The sequence below is a fragment of the Fusarium oxysporum genome, chromosome 12 (assembly GCF_000149955.1).
Source record: "Fusarium oxysporum f. sp. lycopersici 4287 chromosome 12, whole genome shotgun sequence".
NCBI lineage: Eukaryota > Fungi > Ascomycota > Sordariomycetes > Hypocreales > Nectriaceae > Fusarium > Fusarium oxysporum.
This window is the reverse complement of record NC_030997.1, coordinates 1,426,537-1,444,067: the sequence shown is the minus strand read 5'-3', so window position 1 is coordinate 1,444,067 and position 17,531 is coordinate 1,426,537. Positions and strand designations below refer to the sequence as shown.

The following is a 17,531-nucleotide window of genomic DNA, read 5'->3' as shown; positions in this document are numbered from 1 at the left end:
GACCTTTAATTATTTTCGGACTCGGATTCGGGATAACATGTAATGTGAGACAAGCATGGAAAATCTCCTTTTGCAGACGATTATGCGACAACATAAGCGCTAGTGATCCGCTTGCATGAAAGCGGTACAGTATCAACTCTTATCATTTTTCACACCTTTTCCGTATAAATAATGTTGATTTGCTCTTTTTTGTAAATTTTAACTAGTCTATCATACCATAAAGTATTATATCACGTTCCGCCCCCCGCACTTTATCTGACAGTGCATCTCCTCATCTCATCTTCATCATGAACAAAGTCATATCCGGCTCCAACGCTCTGGTAGTCGGCGGCACCAGCGGCATTGGCTACGCAATAGCCAAACGTCTAGCAACATCTTCCAATTACCAGTTCTCCTCAATCACTATCCTCGGCCGGACAAAGCCGCAGGTCATGCCAGCCGAGAAAGTCTCCTTCCGCTCCGTTGACGCAACGTCCATGCACGCTTTGAAAGAGTTTGCGCAAGAGTTTCGAAGCAATAGTCAGAACACTCCTCTTGACCTTCTCGTGATGACGCAGGGAATCATGTCATTCGCTGGACGGACGGAAACAGCTGAGGGGATTGACAGGAAGATGGCTTTGCACTACTACGGTCGTCAGCTCTTGATTAGAGAACTCAGCCCCATTCTTAGCCATAATGCGAAAGTTCTTCTCGTTCTGGACGGACTCAACGGTAGTCCTGAGAAGCTGAACTGGGATGATCTCGACCTCAAAGGAACCTTCAGCCTCGCTCACGCAGCAAACCACTGCATCTGCATGAATGACATAATGATACAGTATCACGCGCTTCAAAACCAAGGTACCAAACAGTTCTTCGCGCACGGTTATCCTGGAGTTGTAAACACAGCGACACCGAAGAACTCAGCTTGGTATTTCCGAGCGGTGTCAAAGGTTGCTTCGAGATTGGTTGGTCTGCAGCCTGAGCAGTGTGCTGAAAGACAACTTGATGGACTTTACAAAGCTGCGGATGAGTTGCAATCGAAGGATATGTCCTGGGCTTGCATCGATAACCATGGAAAGGTGATTGGAGGGAAAAAAGAGTGGAGTGAGGAGGAGAGAAGGAAGATTGCTGACCATACTTGGGCTCTTGTTGATCGGACATGAGACATAAGAAGCGATGGGTAGAACACTTTAATGAGAATGATATGTTCAAGCGATTCCATATTCAGATACTCAAAATTTACTCAAAAGACATCGAGACCTTGAGAACTGGTGAGATTTGGTTGATCTGAACTTTCTACTTCTCACGCCGCCCCCATCTCGCGCAGTACCTTCTCAACAGCCTCGTACTCACAATCAACCGCATAATCTAAAGGTGTCTTTGAAGACTTTGCTTTCGCATGAATGTCTGCTCCCGCATCGATCAAAAGCTTTGCCTTCGTACCCGAATCACGTCCGCTTCTGAGAGAAGGGTTCCCAGCCACAATATGCAGAACCGTCTCGCCATCATTGTTGGCCGCGTTGACATTTGCTCCGCTATCGATCATAATCTGAATTGATGCAGTTTCTCCCCATGCTGAAGCACAATGGAGAGCTGTTGCTCCTTCGTCGTTGGTTGCCTCAAGGTCAATCCCCCCTTTGACCAAGTCTCGCACTAGTTCAGATGAGCTCTGCGCAGCGCGATGCAGAAGTGTATCACCGCCTTCGCCTTTGAGGTGGATATTTGCTCCATGATCGATAAGAAACTTGACGCATTCTGGTCCGTCGCTAATTGCATGATGCAGCACTGGATCCCCATTGTTATTTACGGCGTTAACGTCAGCGCCGGCGGCAAGAAGAGCTTCAATAATCCCGATATGCTCGTGGGATGCAGCAATATGCAAAGCCGTGTTTCCATAGCAATCCTTTGCCGAGACATCCGCCCCAGCGTCTATGAGGAGCTTTGCGATTTGTGTCTCCCCAAATAATGACACGACATGGAGAGGCGTTTCTTCATCGATATTGCGACTATCAACATTCGCTCCCGCCTTCAAGAGCATTTCGGTGATCCTCACATTGCCACCGGCAGACGTGTTGTGTAAAGGCGTGACGCCATCATAGCTTCTTGCAGAGACGTTTGAGCCAGCGTCAATGAGTAGCTGCACGCTCTTTTCGTCGCCGAATTGAACAGCATAGTGAAGCGGTGTGAAGTCGCGAGGTGTTTGCGTTGCCGATACATCAGCATTGTCTTGTAGGAGCTCTTCTAGTCGTTGGTTGTTTTGGTGAAAAGCTGCTTGGTGCAAAGTTGTAATTTCTGCGGGATCGTCGCCTGGAGCGTGGCATAGACAGGTCTGCATCAGTGGAGCAGACATTATGAATAGTTGAGAAATGCTGCAGGGGGGGGATTCAAGTCGGCTCAGGAAATCTGTTACATATATGAAAAGTGTTTCATGAAACGTGAACTTCCATTTGGAGCTATCCAGGCAGCAAGTCTGCCATTGTCATTTTGAGGTCGCGGACCAAGCTGAAGCTAGCTGAAACCTAGGCTCGAATTGGAAGGTATCACAAGAACTTCATGGCAACATCCGTCCAGCATGCTTCAACTAGAGCTGGATCTTAAGATAATGCGTTTCATGACAACTCGCTGGTAGTAGCTTCAAGCGTTTGGAAAGTGGTACTGCCACACTCTTGAATTCCTTTTGAAGGGATCACCAAATTAGCTCTTGTAACCTTTTTGGCCTCGCCCAATATTCTATTGCTTTCTCGCCTGCAAGCCATCATTAGTCCCAGAGCAACACCCTGGCATGCTCTATACGTATCCCAAATCCTTAAACGCCCTCTGCAGAATCTCACGAATGACGTTCTGCTTCCTATTATTATACTCCATAACATCCTCCCCGTTCTCAGCACTCGCCTTCGCTGACTCCCTCTTGATATTCTCATAAGCTTTCCTATCGTCCTCATTCTTCCTCAGCCAATCTGCAAAGATCTTATGTCTCACCACCTCGGGGCATCCAGGACCCCAAACATGCAGATTCGTCGGCACGGGTTCGTAGTCGCAAAAGAAGCGGTGTCCATGCCACCCGGGTTCTCTTACAAGGAAATGGAAGCCAGCATTCTCAAGTGCATTTGCGTAGGACGCTTCGTCGTTGATGTCTTTGACGGTTAGGTCAATGTCGATTACAGCTTTTGCTGGCAGACCTGGGACGCTGGTAGAGCCAACGTGGTTGATTGACACTGCTGTATCGCCGATGGCGGATTCGATGCGCGCTTTTGCACGGGCGAAATGCTCTGGCCATTTTGGATCGGGTTCAACAATGGCGATAGGTTGTTTGTGTTTGCGAAATGCAATCCTGTCGATGAGGGAAGGATCAAAGTCGTATTCCTTTAGTAGTTCTTCAATTGTTGGTGTCATGATGAGATATGAGAAGGGAAAATGGCCGTATATTCTATTGACGCCTCTCTGCAGTGTATATAGAGAGAGACAACGCGAGGCGAGGCACGAGTTAGCGCAGGTTATAAATGGTGTTGGAGGTTCAGATTCACTGCAATTTTGCTGGTCAGGCTGTATTAGGTCAGTCGTTTTCCCCGCACCCAACAAGCCTTCCCCATTTGTCGTGGCTCGGTGACTCATTCACCGACGGTTTCCGGGATAAGCTGCCGTGGATCACTAATGCGACTGGCCTATGTTGTTTATTCCTTGTCATGCCGAAACCCACTTTGAACTTGATTAAATTCCCTTTTGGGATCGAGCATCCGTCATGAGATACTCATGCATAGTGATCAAGAATGACAAGAGGTCACGTTCGAAGCCAGGAGATTGGGAATATTACCATGCCCATAATAGACTTCCTCATCTTCACATACCCATAAGGTATCATTCACCATCAGTGGACTCTTGAGAATGTCGAAACTTTGCATCCCACAGTTATCGGGTGACCCAATCCCTGCAAAAATCAGCAGAGCGCCGCCAAATGTAATCCTGACCTATTACTAACGTGTCAGATATGCATTGATGGCCAAGGATGTCGAAGGACTTTTGCAATGCTTATGTGTCCAGACAGATAAGCAACCCCACTCTTCAATGCACTGAAGCCGGCCTTGTTGCGGATTGCAAATTACAATCATCATGCCTTCAAGTGCAGACAAAGTGAACGGCATCATACAATCGAACGAGCCGTTGCCGCTCCCGGTCGATGAGCTTACGAAGCATTGGTTCACTTAGATTCTCAACAAGCATGTCCAAAATGTTGAAGTCATCGAGAGGATCCATCGAACGGCATCCAAAATCTCAATCAAATTAACGTTCGAGAATGATACCGATGACGGTGCCAGTAGTGTTTGCGTCAAAGGCGGTTTCAATACCGACAATCGAGAGTCTCTGCCTTTCCTCTACGCCATTTACCGGCTTGAAGCTGAGTTCTACTACTACCTTGCCCCAAGGCTCAAGATCCCTCTTCCACCGGTATCGTATGCTGGCACAGATACTGTGAATGGACATGGCATTGTTGTAATGAACGATCTCAAAGCTCAGGGCTACACATTTGGTAGCCCCCTTGAGACATGGCCAGTTGAGAGGGCGAGGATGAGTGCCGAGCAGTTAGCTACCCTCCATGCCAGCACCTGGGGAGATACAGGTGAAGGGATTCCCTCTGTGAGCAAAACTGTTTCAATCAGAGATGCAGTCGTGGGATTGGTGGCGCCAGAAGAATGGGACAAACGATTTGCTCCAGGTGCGAGACGTCCAGTTCCTAAGTTTATGGAGGATCGGGAGCGCATGACGGCGGCATTTCAAGGCTCTTTGGGCATCAGACTCCAAAATGAAGTGCATCGGTTCATGGGCGATGCACATATCGGAAACACGGTTCATATCACTCACTGGAAGAACTGGCTTCTCTTGATTGGGCTGGTCATTTCTGCTGCTTTCAGCCTTTGGCTGGATGTGCTTACTTCATTGGCGGGCCCAATGTTAAATTCAAGATCGCCCGCGCTCCATGAAAAAAGATCTCTTGCAGTCTTACCTCAGGGGCGCTGAGAGCAGACGGGCGGGCCTAAACTTGGGATTGAGGATGTTTGGGAAGAGTACCGACGATAAACCTTTCACGGATTTGCGTGGGCCCTTGCTGGACCGCTGATGCAGAGCCGCGAAATTGTCGATGCCATGGTGGAACGACACTGCGCGGCGATTGTAGATCACAAGAGTATAGAATTACTCGAGAGCCAGGAGGTATAAAAGGAGCTAATAATGTTGCATAAGAATAAGATACTATTTACAACAAAAGCGGATTACCAAAGGTCCATTTGATTCCGTAACGCAACGTAATCACCACCACCGGGCAGACATGTCTCGAATTGAGTTGGTGCCACAATGAACTCCCCCTTGATCCTCATGATGACTATCCCAGTCATCGATAAACTTGATCTTCATCCCAACCTTGGCATACGTGTCGCTAATTACCTTAGCAAGGACATCCTTACCCTCGACAACTGGACCCCATGGGTTAGGTGCAACGCAAGTGTTGTAACCAGTAAGAACGAGGTTGTTTAGGACAGCAGGGTAGAATGCCCCGACTTCGAGTTTCGAGCCATCACCTTCAGAGGAGTCTTCTCTATTGAACAAAGCTGGAATGCGAATGATGTCCTCATCAGCAAGTCCAATTTCCCGCCTCAGAATCTTGATGTTGCCGTCGATTCGCTGAGCGCACTCTTTGTTCAGCTTCATAAACCCCGTACTGCCCAATAATTGGGTGATGGTAGGTATATCGTAGTCAATATCGTCCTTGCGTGAAATGGCGGGGAGCGATCCATGCCCGGCCTTTTGCTCGTCTTCAAGAAGCTTGATAGCTAATCGAGGATCACTGATGACTGCAACCCAACCTCGCTTGTTCTTAGCGGGAATGAACTGGAGGAACTCATCGACATGACCGACTGAGAGCCAGGCAGTATCGAGCAGAAGGGGCTTCTGTGTCTCTTGAGCTTCAAGGTAAGAAAGAATATGGTGCTTTTCGGTGTCATCCTTGCCATGGACGAGACGCCCAGCTGGCCAGCTCTTGCCCTTGAAGGTGTAGGGAGGAATGGCTTCGATGTTGCCACCGGCATCGATATTAGAGGCGTTTTTACCGAGATGCTGGACTGCACCAACTCCAGCCTTTCGGAAATACAGAAAGAGTTGTCTACCACCCTCTCGCTCATCGCCGGGACACCGAATCATGATCCGGATAGATACTGTTCCATTCGGACCAGGCATGCTTGCGTAGCCTGGCTCAACAAAGTCTTGGACCCATTTGCCACTTCTTTCGTTGAATAGGTACAGATCTTTCTTCAAGCCAGCAGCCTTGACAATTGAGGCGAGGATGTTGGTGAAGTAGACAAGATAAGGGTTGTCGTTGTCCTGGCTGGCGAGGACTTGTTCGACCTTTTGGAGATGATGGTGCGTGAGCACGGGTGCAACACGTAACATGACCGTGTCAGATGACTTGGTATCTCCGACTTGAACGGTGAAGCGAACAGTGACACGTCCATCCCAAACGTCGGGACGTCTGGTATCACGAGCATCAATGCCAAGGTCAAGACCAGCTTGCAGCTCCTGTTGAGAGAAAGTATGGTTGTTGTCGATGTAAACCCAGTCCTTGCCCTGCTTCTGGAAGATACGTACGAACTTTCGCTGTGTCGCATCGGGAACTGTAACGGTACCGTTTGCGTTTTCGAAGAGGGTTGTGATGGGGACGGTCTTGAGGGGTGCGAGATATTCGGGGGATCTCTGGGTGTTGTCAGAAGCATCGTTGCAATCGTCAAGCTCCTTGTTGCACTCGTCAAGCTCCTCGTTGCTGACCGCCTGATAAGTGAGAGCATGAACCGTGAGGGCGTGCTTGGAGCAGCGTCGACCCGTATCGCCGATGTTGGGGAGGAAAATGGCACCGGACTTTTCAGTCCATCGCGTCTTGCCATTCGTGTCCGAAAAGCCGTCGAGGTCGACTTATCCGTCGCGGTTGGTATCAGCACGTATGTCAGCTTTGATACGAGGATCCGAAGGGCAAGATAAAGCTAATGGAAAGCCTGAGGAGCAGGTGGTCAGAGATGGGTCTGCAGAATTGTTCGGTGGGGTTCATACCACAAAGGGCCAGAAGGTGAAGATAGCGCATTGCGGCAGTGGGTGGGAGGGGTGTACAGGCGAAGTGAGAATAAAATAACTGATAAAGCTTGTAGCGTTTGAGCAAGAGGGTTGATGCTGGTGATGATCCTGATGATGATCCTGATACTGAGAGGGCTGATGCTGGTGATGATGTTCAGGTTAGAAATTACAATCAAACAGTCGCAGTTGTTATGTATCTATCGGAAGGTCATTGCTTGGTTGGCAATAGCTCCTGCTTTGGGAACCGTCCCCGTTGTGTACAGAGGAAGTGGAAGATGATTGCTCTTGCTTCGACGCGATTGGACACCCCGTAAGAGATAATGACTCTAACCGACACGAATTAACAACCGTCGATGCTGGGGTCACGAATTGTTAATAAATGCTTAGCTAGTTGGTTTGTTAAGTACAGATTACGATTTGTCCTCGTAATATCGGACTAGAAGCCTCGTTTTTACGAGCACATTAGATAGGGATGGCTTCATCAATGTCATCTTCTGTCTCCGTCAAATGACCTGATGATGCTCAACTCTCGCCAGGTGGTTCTCAAGAGTGAGGTATCTTCAGACCTTCAATCACTCTCTCCTCTGCTGCACTTGGTCATGATCCCTGTCAAGCTGTCGAATCTGTGGGGTGAAATGGTAGACATGATATGATTGGATTATCTAATCACCAGCTTCGCCACTCTGATCCATCTGTTTCAAGAAACAGCTGACTGCAGCTTATTTTTCAAATACCCCTCAAATATTATTCACGATCACTATTTCCGCGGCTATCTTACGCGTCACGGCTCAAAGATGGCTGAGGCCGTTGGTTTGGCCGCTAGTATCGCTGGTCTTGTGCAACTTACAGGGTCTGTCTTTAAACAAGTGACCAAGTTCTGCAAGGAAGCCAAAGATGCTCCGTCAAAAGCCCAAGAACTTGCCACCCAGACAAGAGATCTCGCTGGAATTTCTGAAAACCTGAGATTGTTGGCTTCGGCATTGGAAGACCGAGGCTCGAATTCGGTGCTCAAACCACAGCATCTTGAGTCGTGTGAGAAGACGTTGCAGGAGATCAAAGACAAGCTTCACAAAGCGCTGTCTGACTTTGATGGTGGCAAGTCAGCGAGACGTTTCGTTCGAAGATTAAAATGGCCATTCTCACTACAGGAAACGAAAGATTTAGTGGCTGATCTCGCGAATCATCGCGCCAATCTTCACTTGGCACTCTCCGCAGACAGTATGGACGCTTTGATGAAGAGTCTGGCTAAGCAGGATGAAATCCATAATATGATCGAAAGGAGGATCAGTTTTGAGACTCGAGTTGAGCTTAACAAGAGACGCAAAGAGGTCATGAACTTCTTTCTACGCGTGAATCCTCAGGACTATCTCGATGTTAGCCGCGAGCTGCGACATGAAGCTACTGGGTCTTGGCTTACCAGCGACGATTCTACGTTTAAAAGGTGGAAGAATGGATCAAACTCGAAATTGTGGCTTAGCGGCATTCCAGGTAAGTTGCAATGCTTAATCAGGTTGTAGGTCTACTAACCTCTTTCCAGGCAGCGGAAAGACTGTTCTGTGTGGACTTGTCATTGAGACTGTTCTTGAGCAGAGTGACGATCTTACAGCAGTCTGCTTTGCGTTCTGCGACTACAAGAACCCAGACTCTTGCCTGCCTGAAAACATTCTGGCAGCACTTGCAGTCCAGCTTGGTCTCCAAGGTGAAGAAGCCTTTGATCTACTCGAAGAATACTTCGACATGCTCCATCCGGATGACAAGCTCCCCACGCAGCCAAGGCTGGACGATCTTGTTGAACTTGTAGGATGCATATCCGAAATCTATGAGAAAGTCTTTGTTGTAGTCGATGGGATAGACGAATGCGGCGATCAGGTAGCCCGTATGACCCGGTCACTGAGGGCTGTGGTGGAAGGATCTGAGACCATCAGCTCTGCATTGTTCAGCCGCAAAGAGGAGGAGATTCGCGAGCAACTTTCAGAGGAGTTTGAACACATTGAGGTCTCAGCTCATGTGAAAGACCTGAAAGACTACACGCTTGCAGAAGTCAGTAGGCGTAAAGTCCTGAAAAGCATCGAAAGAACGAATCCGGATCTCTACAAGGATATACTCCATGCTTTGGTTCACGGAGCTCAAGGAATGTGAGTCACTTTCATGAATTCAGAAGTCCGGGGAGCTGATTAGTCGTTTCCTAGGTTTCGATGGGTCGCTTGTCAGATTGATCATATTTGCAATCTTCCCAATAATAAAGCCCGAAGAAAGGCTCTCAGCGAACTGCCCCCAACCCTGAACGAGACATATGATCGAGTTCTTCAGAGAGTCATGCAATGCCCGCCTCAAACACAAGTCTGTATTCGAAGAGCTCTCCAGTGGACAGCACTAGGATCACCGAAGATGAATATCGCCAGCTTATGCGAAGCAGTCTCATTTCAGGAGGGTATGGATGTCTTTGAAGCCGACGATATTATCGAACCAGAAATCATCTCCCGTAACTGTGGCTGCCTGCTACGCAAGTCTCTGGATGGTAATTACTTTGAGTTTGCCCACTTTACCGTCTTGGAATACTTGGAACGGACTGAAGTTGGTGATTTTCAGTACTCTGAAGTCACTGCTTATCAATCATTCGTGCAAGCTTCAATTGGCTATCTGTTGCTTCCGCACTTCGATCGGGTGCCGACTATCATTGATACAGTCGAGGAAGCCTACGCTAAAGAGAGGAATCAAAAGCACCCGTTCTACAAGTTCGCCACGTATACGCCTCTCGGAGTACAAAGAAGCACAAGTACCTATCCCATGCACTTAAAGGTCATGGAAGAAGAACCCGTTCTGGAACTTCTCAAGCGCCTCTTCGATATCCACAAGACCGGCAACTTTAGAGCATGGGCTCATACAGTGCTGTCTGGGGGACAGAACGAACTGTCGACTATGCATCAACTTTCCAACGGCCCCCTTCACTTCGCGGTATTAATACTAAGCCCCAAGTTGTGTCAGTTCCTTATTGACAGTGGCGTTGACGTAAATGTCGTGCGAGATAACTCTACCCCATTGGCCATGACTATCGCTCTGAAAGATGAAGGGTTTCTCGGTAGAAAGATGAAAGATCCTCAGGTTATCGACTGTATGATTCGCACAATTAATGTTCTACTGGATAACGGCGCTGATACTACATTTCCCATCATGGGCCATAGCTGCATGGCTTATGCCATTGATTCATTGGACAGTCATTATCTTCTTCAATTCATCCGTCCAACGTCTGCCGTACCGGAGGATGCAGTCACGGCATTTTCAAATTTCAAGTGGAAAGGTGAATCTGATGACTTGGTGCTTAAGGCTATTCTTAAGTTAGCTGTTGGGGAAGAAGCTTGTCCTCAGTGGCAACCGCTGGCATCGACTGCGCTATCTTTCTCTCGTGGACGTGGGCTCAAGTTGCCGAGCATGGCTCCCAGTTCTACGTCTTACAATTATAGCGACCTGGAGTACCGGCAAGCACTTGAGATTGCTTCCAGATTTGGACTGGTCGAAGAACTGTCGACACTCATCTCAGATCCACGTTATGGCGGCGCTATTGTTAAGCCGACCGATTTCGAGCTGCTGAGCGCCGCAACAAGAAGCACATCAGCCAGCAGCGGCAAGATAATCGAGATGCTTCTTGAGTCTGGCATTGATCCAAATGTCTGTAGTACTGCTGGACAGAATTGTCTGCACATCAGTTGTGAGTCAAACAGTGCAGATGTAGCCTCAGTTCTTCTTTCTCGAGGAGTGAATCCCGGATCTAAAGACGAAAATGGCCAGACCTCGTGGCACGCGGCCTGCTATAATGGACACGAAGAGGTCATAACCTTACTTCAGAAAGAAGATGGAAACGTCTTGGAGAATCTCGCCACTTTAGACAAGGATGGTCGAACACCCTTCTCTGCTGCCCTTTACGAAGGTCATATCAAGCCAGCGCTGGCGTTATTGGAGATCCTACCAGGCGAGGCCAATTACTACGTGTCAAAGAGCCCAACAATGCAGGATGTAGCAATCACTGGTTCCTTAGAGCTTTTGACTGCATTGCGAGATAAGGGAGTTGCAGACTTCGAGATTTCCAACTCAGAATCGACGCCTATGCACCACCTGTATGCTACATGCACTCCAGAGTTTGCTCGATGTTTAACCGAACTCTACGATCCCTTTTGCGCTGACAGTGCAGGGAAGTTCCCATTCCAACTGTTCTTCGAGCGCTGGCTCGCCCACAACGTTCCTGAAAATTTGGACAAGACGATGCCCTTGGATCCCGAAATGCTGAAGATTCTCATCCCAAAGGACCATGAGTTTTCAAACGCTGGAGAAGTGAAGCACGCCTGGCAACTTGTTTGTGCTGGCCTGGAGGTGGAGGACATCTGCTGCAAAGTTGATATCTTTGTCCCCAGTGAATGCTATTATTATTTCTCTAGAGATCTGGCAACGCTCTTCAATCACGGTATTCTTTCTTCGTATGAGAGCACAAGGAAGATATCTGGCTTAGTTCCACTATTCGGATCCCTGAAGTATTGGACAAGATATCATTTCTGTTCAACATCGATTCTCACTCTTTTGTCCCAAGTCATGGACTCTTCAAAATTTAATATTTCGCTTCAGGCTGTCGACGATAGTTACCGTTTCTTCAAGTTAGCTATGTCGAGGGCCAGTCCAGAAGTTATAGTTAAGCTCATTGATCTCGGTGTTGACCTTCATCGACGGGTCCCTGAGGATATGTCAAGCAGCCCAACGTCACTATTTGAGACAGCGTGTGGAGAAGCAAATATCGAAACATTCAAGGCCATTCTGGAGAATGTTACTTCTCAAAGTATCAACGCTATTGGCCTGACTGGCCAAAGCCCACTCGAGCTGGTTGTCAAAGGTTCAAGCCTAGATAAGACATCCCTGATCAAAGCACTAGACGAAAAGGGACTAGTTCACTCATCTATCACCCCTGCAACACCGTTGATCATTGAGGCTGCAAAACAAAACGACTTATCACTGGTAAAGTGCCTATCGGATATTGGACACGACCCCTTTGCGGTTGACTCTCATGGCTGGGGAATCCCCCAATGGGCCATCGCCAACCGCCAGCTTGATATACTCAAGTGGATAGTCGAAAAGTCTTCTAGTCCTTCCCAATGGCAGCTTGCTCCATGTGCCACATGGACAAGCACGGACGAGGCAAAGACAAGGAAACAGATACTTGACCACGAAGTCAGTTTACTACACTTTTCAGCTGACTTACCGGACTTCCTATCATACTTCTTCGAAAATCACTTCTTTGATATCGATATCAGCACTCCCTACGGAAGAACTGCGCTTCACTATGCAGCGATGAGGGGGTCTATGGCTTGCTGTCTGATGTTGTTAGATCAGGGGATAAATCTCTCTGCTCAAGATCATGAAGGGAAGCTTGCAGTCGATTATGCGCTCGAGACTGGTTTCAACGAGCTTGCCTCGTTGTTACTAGCGTCAGGCTCCCCCCTTCCCCGAGGCCAGGTTGCAGCCACAGGAGATATGATAAAGGATTTGACATCCAATGAAGGACTAAAGCTTGCCCGAAGACGAGGATTTGAAGATTCCATTATGAATGGCAATCTTGAGCAGTGCAAAATTGCTGTCAGTCAAGGGTGTTTGATTAACCAGCCTTTGCCAAGTTGTCACTCCTGTCCCCCTATCTTCACCGCTATAAGAGCTCAGAAACCCGTCATCGTCAATTGGCTACTCGACGAGGGTGCAAGCACAAACAGCTGTTTCTGCAAACGCCACACAACTCAGCACCTATTCTCTCATGCCGTCATTGCCATGGATTCATCATCCTTTATTGATAAATTGCTATCAGCTGCTTTGAAGTCACGGTCAATCACGCGCGTACAGCTTGTTGACGCCATTTACCAGACCATTGTCAAAAACAACTTGAATGTCCTGAAGCTCATTCTGAGTCAGTTCAGAGAGAATATCAACGAATATTAGTAAGTCGCGCCTGTTCAGGTATGATCAAAGTGTAGTAACATAGCCAGCAACGCATGGAAGGGTGAGCTTAATTCCGCCCTTGGCGGTGATACAGCCGAACAGTTCAAATCAGCTCTCATCAATTACCACAATCCAGTCGCATTTGCAAATAGAACACCACTTCAAGCTGCTGCATCAGTGGGAAATGCCGAGATGGTAAAGTTCTTGATAAATCAAGGCGCTAATGTGGATGCTTTTGATAAGCGTAACGAAACACCTTTGATCATCGCCGCCAGCAATAACCATGTCCTTGTTGTGAGAGAGCTACTACGACACAATGCCTTTGTTGAAACTAGGAACATGTATGGTAACACTGCTATGTCACTGGCTGTTTTCATGGGCCATTTGGACACAGTAAAAATCCTGGCAGAAGAGCGACCATCTTCGCTACAGTATAGGAGCATAGAGGGGTCGAATTTGCTTTGTACGGCAGCGCAATGTTCATCACTGGCGACTTTCAAGTACCTTCTGTCAAAAGGGCTTAATATCCACCATGCGAGCGATGACGGAATACCTATGCTTGCTTTCCCTTTGCTTCAAGGCAAATATGTCGACTATCTATCTCAATCCCGGTGGCTCGATGGACCTTTACCTACTCATCCACCAAATCCAGACAGCATTCTCAACAGCGCCATCATATTCTGCACAACGAGCCAGATCAAGCGTTTATATAAGTCTTTACCACCCCAGGACGCGGGTGTTCTATTAAACATGAGGGGCAGATACCGAGGGTCACCGCTTTGTTTAGCGGTATGCAGATTCGATGCGAAGACGACCAGTCTCTTGGTAGACCTTGGAGCAGACGTAAATAGGGTGGGCTCATGGTTTGGAACACCACTTATGTGTGCCATTTCTATCAGGAATCTTGAACTGGTCAAGTTGCTTGTCCGACGAGGCGCCTGTCTGGAATACACTGATGAGAATGGGGACATGGTCAATGGAGTAAAAAGTAGTCTGCCTTATCCGGAAATCACTCGGTGGCTACTGGTTGGGAGGTTTCAAGACCAGAAGAAGCTGAGAGACCATGCTTTTGATGGCGAGTGCGTTATAAGGCCATGGAGTGGCAAAAGGCAGTACTCGACAATACTGAAAGGCTCTTATGGCCGTCGGTGGGAAGAGTCGACTCTTGATTACTGTATCAGGCTTGCGGGGTTGAGAAGGATGATGAGAGGCGAAGCAGTCTTTGCCGCTTTCGTATAAAACTAGAATTGTTCATTTTGAAAGTTACTACCTTGTCACGGATTTGGAAGAAGTTGTAACTTGTTTGCTAGACAAATATCTCTAGGCCTGTTCTAGCTGGCTCACCTCCACCTCTCGCTTCATCTCAGCCTTCTCATCCCTCGCTAAGATGGCTTCATTATCAGGCGCCAGCTTGTTTCCATAGCGACCAATCTTGTACCAAGGCAGAGAGAACAGTTCATCAGTACTCTCAAGTGATCGTCCAGCCATCTCGGGAACAAATGCCCAGACCCAGATGAGACCGAGGATACAAACAGCAGCGCAGAAAAAGAAGAATCCACTGCTTGTCATGTGAAGCAGCATGAGTGGAACAGCCTTGGTGTTACCATACTGATTCGCAAAGTGGAGACACATGGTGATGGAACTACCCAGGGCACGAAGGCGGAGGGGCCAGATCTCAGCGTTGACGAGGTATTGGAACGAGTTCCATCCCATGGTCCAGCCAACACCTGAAATGTACAGCATTGCGATTGCACCAACACCAGCATGCTTCTGGGTGCTGGTCAAGGTTCCATCTTCGAGTGTCTTGGTACCAACGATGGCGAGGAAGATGGCGATGTACAAGACTGAGATAGTCTGAAGGGTAATGCCAGCATATAGCGATCGACGTCGGCCGATGAAGTCGACCAGGAAGAAAGCGCATGCATAGGCAGAGACCAGCTTGACAACACCGAGAATGCAAGTAGCGAAGAGCTTCTCAGACTGGCCAGACTTTCCGAGGACACCAAAGAACTCAGCGGCATAGATAGTGATAGCGCTAGCTCCTGACCATTGACCAAGGAGCTGGGCCATGAAACCGAGCATAAAGCGGTATCGGTTGGCAGGGATTGTAAGAAGCTCTCGAATCTTACCCCAGCGGGAGACACCGAGGATTGCCTCTTGCTCACGCTCGAGTTGCTCGCGGATGCCGTACAACTCGGCTTGAACGAAAGGATGGTCTTCTGGAAGTTGTCGAAGTTTGCAGAGAGCTCTGGTACTCTCTTCATTTCGGCCCTTCATGGTGAGCCAGCGAGGGGTCTCGGGGACGGTGAACGATAGGATCAGAAGTAGTCTGTCAAAGGTTAGTCGCTGAACTTAGTAGTGAGGGAAGAATACATGCCCTGAGAAGCCAATGTGGCATGTTTGGGGGGCAACCCATTGGTAACGAGATGAGTCAGGCATGTTGATTGAAGCGCCCCAGTTGCTGAAGTACGCAACCATGACACCGAGGTAAACAGAACCAGCAAAGATATTGGTGAGCATACCACGCACAGCTCGTGGCGCTGTCTCAGCAAGGTATGTCGGACCAACAACGACAGTCATGCCAATACCCAGGCCGGCAATAAAGCGTCCAGCCAGGACCTGTCCCACGCTTCCATGGCTGGTAACAACGATGATGAACCCGACAAGCCAAAGCAAGCAAAGGAACTGGAGCGACCGAACACGACCGATCTTATCGCAGAGGAAGAATGCAAGTAGAGAACCGGCGATGGAACCGATTTGAACCATGCTGGTGATATTGGACTCGACTTGGGCTTGATGTTCTTCTGATCCGTGATCGAGACCGAATTCTTCTTGGAAGCTTTTTAGCGTGACCATGCCTCCGACGAGACCTTCGTCAAGTCCACGACTGGCACCTAAAACACCTTTCAAAGAAGTTAGCAACTGTCGAATGAGTGACTGCGGTGAGATTACGAACCGAATACAAAGGTACTCCAGTATAAACGCCAGTTCATAACCTCGCTAGGCGTATCCGCCATAGCGGCTCTGTTTCCAAGCGTGAACTTCATCTTGACGGTATTCTCAACGATATCCTACTCGACACAAAGGTACAGAACATCAAAACTCGTCAATGAGAAAGAAGCATTGTATTTATGGTTAAGAAATGTTGGGGATCGTCTCTACAGCCAGCGGGGAAATACGGAGGCTTCTCCACGGTCTAGTGGTACTCTCCGCACCCTCCATACGGATATTTCGTGCCGATTGCGGGGAATTCGCCACTTTATTTCTCCTCATTCCAACGGCACCACCGCGGAGATGCCTGTTTTAGTTGCCCGATGAACTTGCCCGTCCAATGAGGGGCTTGTTGTGACTGCTAGTGTTTCCCCGCATCTTACTGCGAGGACGTGGAGGTTTCCATGATGGCCTCGAGAAGCAACTCGGGACTTGCCATTGCATCTGTTTATAGAGAAGGAGGCTGTGGAAAATGATAATATGCTTAAAATATCATAGATCTCGTATTGAGCATTTTCAACATGGAAAGTAATACAGCTCCTGTTAAATGCCTCTACCCCAAATCATCGTGACCTTTCACGCTTCTTCGCGTGGTCAGCAAAAGATCAACACGGATATCCGGCACATGGAAAGTGGATAGTGGAGTACAAACCGCCCGCAAACCCAAAGGTTCCCTGCTGGAAGAGCGAGATTGAAGGGACAGACCGATAATTCTAACCAATGGATTGTAATTAATTACTGTCTGCTTCTCGGCGTTACATCTGCTCGTGCGAGAATACTCCGAGTTCACCCTGTGGACGCCGTGATGTGGGAAAGAAATTCTGCCAAGACGTCTAAGCGAGGTTCATGGATGAGTAATGGTCGAGCTATGCTTCTATTTAAGCTTCCCCAGTGTCGAATGTCTGGCCATTATGATGGTTAGGTTGGTTTGTATTGCGGCATTCCTTGTCCGTTTGAAGGTTTACTTGAACTTCGTGCATGACTTCGTAATTGATAGCTATAGATGTGACCTGTTAATCAAGAATGACAAAATTTTATTCTGTCGAGAATCATGGACGCTGAGACAGGCTTATTCTTTGGTCGATTCGCTAAGTACAGGGTAAGCAACAAACATTGTTTGCAGTCGCCAACAACTCGCGCCACCATGATCTGGGCTCTCGGTCTGTTGAAGAATATCGAGAATGTTCTTTTTTTATTTGAACAAGAAGTATTTGATGCTTTATGTAAGCTCAAACCAAGGCCATCGTTATGCTGCTAAGCGTCAGTGGAGTATCACGAAGTCGAACCGATATGCCATGTTAGATTGACAAGTTGACGGTCATAACGCCACATTCTGGCCACAAAATCGCCGGTAAAGGTGCATCCGAAAAACCTCAGACTCCTAGTATACAGTATTAATCCTGGCCCCAAGCCAGTTCGGTTGTTATAAGAACATGAAGCATCTCCCTTTCTCTACCACTTTGCAACGGCTGACACCCAAC

At 48.2% G+C, this 17,531-nt stretch overlaps 7 protein-coding genes across 8 annotated transcripts; 3 read left to right on the top strand and 4 right to left on the bottom strand.

Moving 5' to 3' along the window:
* The first annotated feature begins 147 nt into the window (after nucleotides 1-147).
* FOXG_14534 (uncharacterized protein) lies at nucleotides 148-1,286 on the top strand. Its single transcript, XM_018394589.1, has one exon. The coding sequence runs from the start codon at nucleotides 288-290 to the stop codon at nucleotides 1,140-1,142; it is 855 nt and encodes a 284-aa protein (XP_018254107.1). The 5' UTR covers nucleotides 148-287; the 3' UTR covers nucleotides 1,143-1,286.
* Nucleotides 1,158-2,329, bottom strand: FOXG_21573 (uncharacterized protein; the record flags this gene model as incomplete). Its single annotated transcript, XM_018401918.1, has 1 exon — nucleotides 1,158-2,329. The coding sequence occupies one exon, from the start codon at nucleotides 2,327-2,329 to the stop codon at nucleotides 1,283-1,285; it is 1,047 nt and encodes a 348-aa protein (XP_018254106.1). The 3' UTR covers nucleotides 1,158-1,282.
* A 302-nt stretch (nucleotides 2,330-2,631) lies between these two features.
* Nucleotides 2,632-3,488, bottom strand: FOXG_14533 (uncharacterized protein). Its single transcript, XM_018394588.1, has one exon. The coding sequence runs from the start codon at nucleotides 3,370-3,372 to the stop codon at nucleotides 2,767-2,769; it is 606 nt and encodes a 201-aa protein (XP_018254105.1). The 5' UTR covers nucleotides 3,373-3,488; the 3' UTR covers nucleotides 2,632-2,766.
* Nucleotides 3,489-4,086: 598 nt separating this feature from the next.
* On the top strand, nucleotides 4,087-4,992 carry FOXG_21572 (uncharacterized protein; the record flags this gene model as incomplete). The annotated part of the gene is made up of 2 exons (XM_018401917.1): nucleotides 4,087-4,107; nucleotides 4,183-4,992. 2 exons carry the CDS (start codon nucleotides 4,087-4,089, stop codon nucleotides 4,990-4,992), a joined length of 831 nt encoding a protein of 276 aa, XP_018254104.1.
* Nucleotides 4,993-5,280: 288 nt separating this feature from the next.
* Nucleotides 5,281-7,099, bottom strand: FOXG_14532 (uncharacterized protein; the record flags this gene model as incomplete). The annotated part of the gene is made up of 2 exons (XM_018394587.1): nucleotides 5,281-6,932; nucleotides 7,069-7,099. 2 exons carry the CDS (start codon nucleotides 7,097-7,099, stop codon nucleotides 5,281-5,283), a joined length of 1,683 nt encoding a protein of 560 aa, XP_018254103.1.
* A 725-nt stretch (nucleotides 7,100-7,824) lies between these two features.
* FOXG_21571 (uncharacterized protein) lies at nucleotides 7,825-16,556 on the top strand. 2 transcript variants are annotated; one of them, XM_018401915.1, is made up of 4 exons: nucleotides 7,825-8,577; nucleotides 8,627-9,224; nucleotides 9,279-13,058; nucleotides 13,107-16,556. In XM_018401915.1, exons 1-4 carry the CDS (start codon nucleotides 7,884-7,886, stop codon nucleotides 14,296-14,298), a joined length of 6,264 nt encoding a protein of 2,087 aa, XP_018254100.1. In that variant the 5' UTR covers nucleotides 7,825-7,883; the 3' UTR covers nucleotides 14,299-16,556. The 2 variants fall into 2 exon arrangements, with proteins under 2 accessions (XP_018254100.1, XP_018254101.1); XM_018401916.1 differs by having other exon boundaries at nucleotides 8,627-13,058.
* FOXG_14529 (uncharacterized protein) lies at nucleotides 9,267-16,206 on the bottom strand. Its single transcript, XM_018394586.1, has 3 exons — nucleotides 16,016-16,206; nucleotides 15,437-15,962; nucleotides 9,267-15,388 (listed from the first exon to the last, which is right to left on the bottom strand). The coding sequence occupies exons 1-3, from the start codon at nucleotides 16,104-16,106 to the stop codon at nucleotides 14,380-14,382; spliced, it is 1,626 nt and encodes a 541-aa protein (XP_018254102.1). The 5' UTR covers nucleotides 16,107-16,206; the 3' UTR covers nucleotides 9,267-14,379.
* Nucleotides 16,557-17,531: the final 975 nt, after the last annotated feature.